Source organism: Neltuma alba, unplaced genomic scaffold (genome assembly GCF_004799145.2).
Source record: "Neltuma alba isolate B1F8T4 unplaced genomic scaffold, ASM479914v2 tig00010976_pilon, whole genome shotgun sequence".
NCBI classification, from domain to species: Eukaryota; Viridiplantae; Streptophyta; class Magnoliopsida; order Fabales; family Fabaceae; genus Neltuma; species Neltuma alba.
In genome coordinates, this window is record NW_021635738.1 from 69,095 (window position 1) to 78,933 (window position 9,839).

A 9,839-nucleotide genomic window follows, 5' to 3' on the forward strand; every position below is an offset into this window, starting at 1 on the left:
ATAATAAATATTAGGACTGAGCAATGGGCGGGGTGGGCTAGCCCGAAGGTTAGCCCATAGCCCGCCTATTTATGAATAAACGGGTATGGGCTAACCCATAACCCGGTAGCAACCCATTTAGCCCGTATTAAATGGGTTACGGGACAGCCCGTTTAGGCTGACCGGGTTATGGGGTAACCCATTTATTTTTTTGTAATTTTCTTAGCATAGTTATTTTGTATATGTAACCTTATGAAGCTGTCAATAAATTTTACATACCAAATAGCAAATCAAATATAAAATAATATCACATAATATCAACCATATTCAATCACACAACATCACTTAGAGTCACAAACAATCAAAGTTTGATAAAATCATAAGAGTAGTCACTAATCATAAAAAGTCTCATAAACTTTCAAAGTTCCAATTTCTACTTAAAGGATAAAATAAAAGTTTAGACAAGCATAAAAGTTTGATAAAAGATTAATGAGAAACAATATCATCAATTAAATGAAGAATAAAAATATTTATAAAAAAATTAAAACTTAAACGGGCGGGTATGGGCAGCCCAATACCTTGCCCATAGCCCAACCCGTTTAATGGGCTACCCTACCCATTTAAGCCCGCCCGTTTATAATATCTTATTTGGGCTAATTGGGCGGGCTTAAACAGGTAAAAATTTCATGGGCCACGGGCGGACTGACGGGTAATGGGTTTGTTGCTCACCCCTAATAAATATAAGTAATTTGACCTAAATACTCTCCTTATTTATTTTATATGATTATGTTTTCTTTTAATTTTCTTTTAATTGGTGCCTAATCCTTTTGTCTTTGTCTCTGCATGGCGGAGAAGAAGAAGATGGTCCGTCCATAGTTCAATTCTGCCATGGACTTTTTTAATATAAATATGGAGGGCTCATATTTTGACACTTGTGCTTTCAGGTTCTGAACCTCCATAGGACTTCGGCCACGTAATTCCCAATTGCCGCAATAATTCGCCCCCAGCCGCGCATTGTGATCACACTTCCCACTTTACTCAATTTTTTTAATTATATCAGTTATAAGAGAATTACGTTAATAAAAAATTAGTTAATATTAATTAAAAATAACAAACATATAAAAATATAATTTTTTTTGTTTACAAGAAAATTTTTTTATAGGAAGTGATCGTGTAAGAAAGAAAATAAGCAAATTTAGTGGTAATAAATACAATGATACTGATATAAGTAATTACTTAAAGAGAGGCAAAAACAACTGTTTTATAAGAAAAATGAGGAGCATCACAGACACTTTGAAACGAGGAAATATTAATTATTAAACATGGGATGGGAGTTGTAAACCCAGCCGACTTAAATGCAAATAATCAATCTGTGATTGCAGCTTCCATTCATCCCATTTTCAGCGCAATCATAGCTTTTGGCTAGCCTTTCTAGCTGCAATTCCAACCAAGACTGCTGCTTTCTTAAAATAAACCTTCAAGTTACAGAGCCTGTGATAGGATCGCTCATGCTTGCACATGGGGCAGAGCAGAGTCGAATTAAGTGCCCTGAAAATGACCATTAAGTTAATATAAATCCCAAATCAAATCAAATTTTGTGTTAATCTCTGAACAAGACAAATTGGCAAGGTCTCATCAAAAACTCCTCCAAAGCTCTTCGATTTAGGCTAATAATCATGGCAACCAAGTGGTCTGCAAGAACCTACTTTTTCCAACAACTTGGTCATGCTAAGTCGTAAGTGGTTAAAAATCTAAAATGGCTTCTCCATAAAGAAGGATCTACTCATTTTCCCGCATCTTGTTTGAGGACCTTATTAGTTAAACTTCTATGCTTGCAAACAAGATGAACGGACTACGAATTTGCTTACGAATTGGGTCACGTTCTGTGGGACATTTGTCAACAGAGTAGTTCCATTGGTTTGGCTACTTGAAAAGGTTATCACGTTCTGTGCTTGATTGTAATTTCAAGGGACCTTCCCGCAGCTTTAAGGTGGAATGAGGTGACCTGAAAATGACATGAATTTAAAAAGAAATTATTTTCCATAGGATCTTTTGGTTATAATATTTTCAAATAAAGGAAAAAGGGAATTATAATTGGATCAAAACTTTGAAATTAAAAATCAAGAAATAGGAGCAAAAAAATTATAAAAAAAAAAGATTCTTTGGTGGTCTTGTCTCATGTCTTTCCTTTGACCAGTTGTTTTCAATTCTATTTAGGACGGTACTGAGTTGCATGCCTATAAGTTCTCTCAACTCCTCTGCCTCTTCCTCTTGATATCTGATGCAAAAGTCCCTTTTCTGGCTCTCTTTTCCTAGTCTGGCATGTCACTTCCGTTCTGTGGCAGATTTGTTGCCGAAAGCCATTGGCGAGCAAGAAAAGAGAGCAAGAAGTAAGTATTTCTGGCTATCTGTCTCTCTGTCTCTTCCAGTCTCTTGTGGTTCTTTTTCATATGATTGACGAGTGTATATTGCGTTCAAAAAGATCATGGAGGGCTTCAAGTTGAAGAAGAGCAAGATCCTGAGAAAGATATTGAGCAATGATAACTTTGATAGAGAAGATCAGCATCAGCACTCACCAGAGGCAAAGCTGGAATCTTCAAGGTTGAATAAAAAATCTGCTGACTCAAACAGGAGCCTGAGCCATTACCATGACACAAAGTATGATAACAAACCAGTTAACATTCTCTAAGATTTGCTTCTCCACCGCATTAGTTCTGTACTGCTTTCCTCTTATGGAAGTTTATCTATGAAAGCAACTCTGATTTGGATATAATTTCTCTCTAGAATCTTTGTTGGTTCGTGGAATGTCGGAGGCATTGCACCACCCAAGAATTTGGACATGGAAGATTGGCTTGACACACAAAATAATTCTGCAGATATATACGTTCTTGGGTAATTTTCTTCTGTCACTTGTATTCTTCTATATCTTAATTTGCATTTGAGAATATTCTAACTCGTATAACATCTGCTTTATTTCAGATTCCAAGAAATTGTGCCTCTCAATGCAGCAAATGTATTAGGCCCTCAAAACAGAAAAGCTTCCTTGAAATGGAATTCTCTTATTGCAGCAACCCTTAACAAGAGAACGCCAAGAAAGCTGGTTCAAGACAATAAAACAGCAGAACCCCAAAAAATATATCCTATGAAGGAACCTGTTTGCGCAGAGGATGAACATGGACAAGATTTTCTGTGCATCACAAGCAGGCAACTGGTGGGAATGTTCGTGACAGTTTGGGTTCGAAGTGACCTCTATAAACATATCAGGGACCTGAGTGTCTCTTCAGTTGGCTGTGGAATCATGGGCTGCATGGGAAACAAGGTGTGTTTTGACACGTTGTGGTGATAGACAGATAGAGAGATAGAGAGCTATGATGTTTAGTTTTCTTTCTTTTTAAGCTGTATAGAATATAGTTGTAGATAACTGTTCAGATGAAATTTTTGAAACTTAAAATGATTTCTTAGATACTTTCTTTATCTTGGAACACAGGGTTCAATATCAATTAGATTTTGCTTGCATGAAACAAGCTTCTGCTTTGTGTGTAGTCATCTAGCCTCTGGAGGGGCAGAAGAAGATCGAAGACAAAGAAATGCTAACGCAGCTCATATTTTGTCCCAGACAAGCTTCCCCGCTGGTCTCCAGCAAAATTTGCCTCAAAAAATTCTTGATCATGAGTAAGTATACGTAGGCTAAGTATAGTAGGAAACTATCCTTTTCTCGTACCACCAAATCTCATCTTATCTTCACATGATAAGATTGAGATAGAGGAAAAGTAAAACTGTGAAAAAAATAACGGCACCTAACTTATAGGATCAGTTGGCTGATAACAACTCATATATATTATATAGATAATTCTATATGCATATGTGACTCTCTCTCTTTTCAAACCTCAAGTTGAAGACCACTTAATTGTGGGTTGTGATCCATTTCCATAGCATCAAATTGCTGGGAACTTTACTAGAAAAATCTTGCTTGACAAAAATCTCTGAAGCCAACAAAAAATTGTATATATTTGTAGACCCCTGTCTAAAATTTTTACCTGTTTCCTTGCAGTCGAGTGGTCTGGCTCGGTGACTTGAATTACAGGATCTGCCTGCCAGACTCTGCAACACGATCGTTAGTCAAAAGAAGAGAGTGGACCACCTTGTTGAAAAATGACCAGGTAAAGCATCTGATCTTGCTCCAATATTATCAGTTACCACAGTTCTCTTGTTCAAAAAATTTAAAAACCCTTGAAAATAATATAGCTCAAGATGGAGCTCACGGAGGGCAATGTGTTCGAAGGTTGGCAAGAAGGAGCCATAGAATTTCCACCCACGTACAAATACCATCCAAATTCAAAAGACTACATTGGGTGTGATCAACACCACACGAGCAAAAAGAGGCGTGCCCCGGCATGGTAAGCAATAACGTAGATCAAAATGCTTTCATGTGTGAATAAAACATTAAAGCAAACAGGTGGTAGGCTAATCACAAGAAGGGTAATGCAGGTGTGATCGAATTATATGGTTTGGACGGGGAATGAAGCAAACAAAGTACGATAGGATCGAGTCCAGACTTTCAGATCATAGGCCTGTGCGAGCCATGTTCACAGCAGACACCAAGGTCGTAGGAACCAGTAGCTAATTCAACGAGTTTTCAAAGGCGATTCGTCCAAGAGATTGAGTTTCTTTCCACTATACCATTATCAATTGATGTCTTTAGGTTGTAGAAAGGCATTCGAGTGATCGCTCAATTCTCTGCGAGATGTGATTAGCTTTCCAATTAGAATAAGCCTTTTTTTTGGCTGATTAGATGACATAAAAGAATCCAAAACCAAAAATTGGCTCGATATACGAAGCCTGGGAATGAGAAGATTTTGTAGCGAGGTTTCCGTATTCTCTCTTCACAACAGAAACTACAAATGACTAATGGAAATTGGGTTCACTGAAAATTCACAATGGCTTGCGAATTGCAACGTATTCCTTTTGCATCACAAACTAGAATTTGAGATCTCAGGCCTGGGAAGACAATTAAAGTACTACGATCGTAGGAACTGAGATTTTTTCCCCCCGGAGAAAACAAGTATCATCATTAATATAGAAACACGACTTTGGATGGTAACGAACATGATTCAACCATAAGAAATAAAATCATCGAAGCAAAAAACAAAAAAGAAAAGAAAGAAAAGAAAAATCAGCCAACTCCTGCTCAAACAGTTTCTATCATCAACGTTTTTATTTATCAATTTTGGGGGACCAGGGAGTGAATTGGATTCTCTCCACTACTCTTCCTATTCTCTTCCCCTCCACTATCCTCTTTTTCTCTTCACAACCATTGGATCAAAACCCCAATAGTTCAGATTTAATATATTATAACATTTTATAAAAATAAATATTATAATAAAAAATAGATAAATAAATTTAAACTGTTAAAATCTAATCTGAACAGTTCATAACTACAGACTATTATTATAAAGCAAATTTTTTAAATTTTTTATTACAATTGTAAACTGTTCAGACCAGATTTTAATAGTTTAAATTTATTTATTTATTTTTTTAATGTCATTATTTTTATAAGATATTAAATCTGGACCACTAGAATTTTGATCCAATGATCGTGAAGAGAAAAGAAAGGTAGTGGAAGGGAAGAGGATGGGAAGGTAGTGGAGAGAATCCAACTCCGAGAATCAGAAGGACACACCCGATCTTAGACAATCAGCAATTAAGTTTGTCTCTCTAGGAATCAATAGCACATAATGACTCCGAATGAGTTTCCTGGTAGCAAGAATATTTTCTATCAAACCTCCAATCTGAAGCTATAATATTTTTGTTAATACAGCCGCTAGTGCTTTATTATCATATTCAAAGATGGCATTTTCCAGTTCATTGTCAATAATATAGTAGACTTCTTCCTCCACTGCCACTACTTCTGCCATGAGAGCAAATGCTGCTTTGCGTTTTTTTAACTAAAACACCAACAACCGGGCACTATCAGGGGCGTGTTAGGATGGATCACCTTGAGCAGGTAGACCACACCTTGGCGGGCCGGCAATCCAGCCAAGGCCCCGCCTAAATTTTTTTTTTTTAAATTATTATTTACATAGATTGAGTTTAATTTGAAATGTTAAAATTATATTTAAAATCTTGAATTTAAATAGTGGGTTGTAATAAAATAACATGAAAATTAATTTATGATTTAAAAAGATATTTTAAAAAAATAACACATATTTTTTTCTAAATAATTAATTTAACCAGTTTTCTTATCTAAATTAATTAAGCAGATCTTTTATGTATATATATAAAGTGTTTAATTACATATGCAATAATATGAATGAGGCAATGTCCATGTGGAATTTCAGGGTCAAAGTCCTTCAACTATGTTATACTACCTCCGGTCTTTAATATAAGATCTCATTTGATTTTTATTTTGGTCTTAAATATAAGATCCCGATCCACTTTGTCTCTCATGTTTATATATTTTTTTCTAAGATAGTCCTTCTAATAGTTGCAGTTTTGGCCAACATATTTGATCAGTAAAAATATTTTAGAAAAGACATCTATTACAAATAACTAACTTAACTTATTTCCTTAATCTCCTCAAATTAGTCAACTAATTCTTATAATTATAACTGAAAGTAGTATAATATATTGGGGGTTAGCATGCGGCGGAGCAGGCTAATATTTTGCCAACCTGAGCCCACTATTTTTGGTGGGCTGGCAGGCTGTATTAACAGTGATAAAAACAGCTTTTATTTCAACAAATTCAAGTTAAAATAAAAGTTGATTAAGACAATGTGGTTTATATTTGGATTGATATTTATAAAAAATCAATTAAAAAAATTAAAACTTATTAAATGATTAATAAAAAAATAAGTATAGATATAAAATTGTTGCATCACGAGTCTACCAGAATTCTCCGCAAATGCACAATGTATATGAAATTTTAGAGAGTTAACATCTTTTTTTTTTTTTTTAAGTATGGTGAATGTGTGGGCAATTTAGAATAATAAAGAAGAAGAGACTTTTTTCAAATAGATGTTATTTTTGGAAATTAGAAATATCAAAATAAATCACATTTACTTAATTTTTTCCATTTGGTAATTTTTCAAAGTAAACTTGCTTATTCAATTATAATCCAAACAATCTCTATTTTTACAAAGTAACTTATCTATAAAAATCAATCAAAATAAATCACAATAACCAATTTAATTTTTATGCAATCTAACCTTTTTAAAAGATAAATTAAAAACAAATTAATTTTCCTACTGCTGATCCAAATAGGACCTAATCATGTCATGCTTAAAGCATTTCTTTTGGCGACTCTCACAAACTACAATCAATACATCCTCACGGCACAACGCTCGGATTGAAGGTTGGGAGAATTTCATTTAACTTCCTTTAAAAAGATTTAATTTCAAAATACTCTCATAAAAATCTGAAATGTCACTCCACTTCTAAAAGGGTAAAGTGAAATTAAATTATGAAGCTAAAAGACCAAAAATGATCCTAAAGAAAGAGAAAGACAAAAAGTTTTGTTAGATCCGGCAAGACTTCATTTTTTTTTTTTTTGGCCGAACGGCAAGACTTCATTGAATCTCGACTTTTTCATGACTTTGATGAAATAGCATTTTTAAATGACGTGAAAAATCCGCAAGGCTTCATTGTATCTCAACTTTTCATGATTTGATGAAATAGCATTGTTCCTAGTAAAGTGACGTGAAAAAAGGTGTTATTATTCATTTTCATATTGATTAAACTCAATCACCAATATATACAGGCACATATATTAGATGTCTAGTGCTATTTATATATCACTTCTAATATATTTCATACAAGCTAATAAAAATTTTAAACTTCATTAACTCTCATTTAAAATGAAACAATTTTTCAATTTTATCCATATTTAATATACAATATATTTCATAAAAATAAAGTCAATACAATAATAAATAAAAAGTAAAGTTGTGTATTCATATGAAAATTTTCTTCTCTCCTTACTCTATAAATAAGACCAAATGAGTATATGCAATATAATTATTTCATCATATTAGAACTCAATCACGATTTTATTCTCATTTACTTTCAGATTCTCTTTTTTCTTTTTCTTTTTTCATAATACAAACTTTGTTTTTTTTATAAAATGTTTGAATTCATAATCTTTTTACACATTTTCGTAAGGTGCTTTTTAAAGCTCATTTTCATTAAGATTTAACAATAATAAATATGTATTAGGTATATGTTAGTTTTTTTAATGGTGTAAAAAATAAAAACTAAAGTATATATTTAATCATTTAACTTTATGTAAGGTTTCAGTTTGGTCCCTTAACTTTAAAAAATATACTTTTAATCCTTTAACCACAAAATATTAGTCTTAAATAATGATTTTTTGTAATAATCATGGTTGTTTTGAAAATTAAACTTAATATTATAACATTTAGTAATGTTTTATCGACATTTAAAAGCTTAATATCATCGTTTTTTGTTAACGGTTCTAGGGTTAGAGGAGTAAAAATTTACTTTTTAAAATTAAGGGATCAAAATAAAATCTTAAGTAAAGTTAAAGTACCAAAAGTATACTTTAACCAAAAATAAAATTAATTTGATCTCTTGAGTAACGAAAATAAATATTTGTTTACATATTTTGTTAGATTTTGTTCATGTTTTATTCTTTTACGGTCAAATTTTTTATTCTTTTAATTTTTATACATTTCATTATATTTTGCGTAAATGTTGAACAAAATAAACATATTTTTTTATCAAATTTTAAATTACTATTTATTCTGAAAAAAACATTTGACCGCAAAAGAATAGAACATGAACAAAATCCCATAAAATATGCTGGTAAATATTGATCTTCGTTGGCCAAGAGATCAAATTAATTTTATTTTTTACTCTATTAAAAAAACTAACATATACCTGTAGGGTCATTTTGATCTTTGAAGTTGAGATTCAATGAAGCCTTGTTGAGCAAATAAAACTTTCTTCTTCTTTTTTTCTTTTTCTGTAGGGTCATTTTGATCTTTTAACTCCACAATTTAATTTCAGCTTATTCTTGTAGCAGTGCAGTGATATTCCAGACTTTTATGAGGGCATTTTGGAATTAAATCCCTTCATCAGACGGTTAAATGAAATTCTCCCTTGAAGTTTTGTCTTAATACGGAGACGTCAAGCTCAACTACCAAGATATGGCAGGCAAAAATGAAATAAAAAAAAAAACAGTTATGTTCAGAAAAATAGTTCAATATATGTGATCAAACAATATTAATGTTTTAATATAAACAAATCAAGCCTGATTGTTCATTCAAAAAAGCTTGATTAATGACCACTCCATTGACGAAGCGGGTGGACAGAAATTGTGTATCTATATTTATATATATTCCTCTGGTTTTATTTATAGAATAGAAAAAGAAATAATTAAAAAAATCAGTTATGTTCAAAAAAATAGTTCAATATATGTGATCAAATAATACTCCTCCGGTCCTTAATATAAGACCCATTTAACTAATTTGATTAAATTAAGGAAGTTAGGTAAATTAGTTAATTATAAGAAATGTGACACGTTTTTCCTAAAACACCATAATCATCTTTCTTAATACCCTCTCTCCCCCTTCTACTTGATTATGGTTGAGGGAGTATTTATAGAGGTAATTTAGAGAACATTGATAAATATGAGAAATGGGTCTTATATTTAGGACCAAAACCAACTCAACAATTGGGTCCTATATTAAGGACCGGAAGAGTATTAATGTTTCAATATAAACAAATCAAGCCTGATTGTTCATTCAAAAAAGCTTGATTAATGACCACTCCATTGACGAAGCGGGTGGACAGAAATTGTGTATCTATATTTGTATACATTCTACTGGTCTTATTTATAGAAT

The 9,839-nt window shown here is 32.5% G+C and overlaps 1 protein-coding gene across 1 annotated transcript; it reads left to right on the forward strand.

The window, feature by feature from the left end:
* The first annotated feature begins 2,220 nt into the window (after nt 1–2,220).
* On the forward strand, nt 2,221–4,938 carry LOC114760416 (type IV inositol polyphosphate 5-phosphatase 9-like). Its single transcript, XM_028949671.1, has 8 exons — nt 2,221–2,369; nt 2,462–2,637; nt 2,764–2,871; nt 2,959–3,298; nt 3,467–3,651; nt 4,031–4,139; nt 4,225–4,376; nt 4,468–4,938. The coding sequence occupies exons 2-8, from the start codon at nt 2,465–2,467 to the stop codon at nt 4,601–4,603; spliced, it is 1,203 nt and encodes a 400-aa protein (XP_028805504.1). The 5' UTR covers nt 2,221–2,369; nt 2,462–2,464; the 3' UTR covers nt 4,604–4,938.
* Nucleotides 4,939–9,839: the final 4,901 nt, after the last annotated feature.

Bases quoted from the DNA above. Each gene is read 5' to 3' on its own strand.
- LOC114760416 (XM_028949671.1), top strand. From the start codon at position 2,465: ATGGAGGGCTTCAAGTTGAAGAAGAGCAAGATCCTGAGAAAGATATTG. The intron at 2,872-2,958 runs GTAATTTTCTTC...GCTTTATTTCAG, and splicing joins GCAGATATATACGTTCTTGG to ATTCCAAGAAATTGTGCCTC. The intron at 4,377-4,467 runs GTAAGCAATAAC...AGGGTAATGCAG, and splicing joins AAGAGGCGTGCCCCGGCATG to GTGTGATCGAATTATATGGT.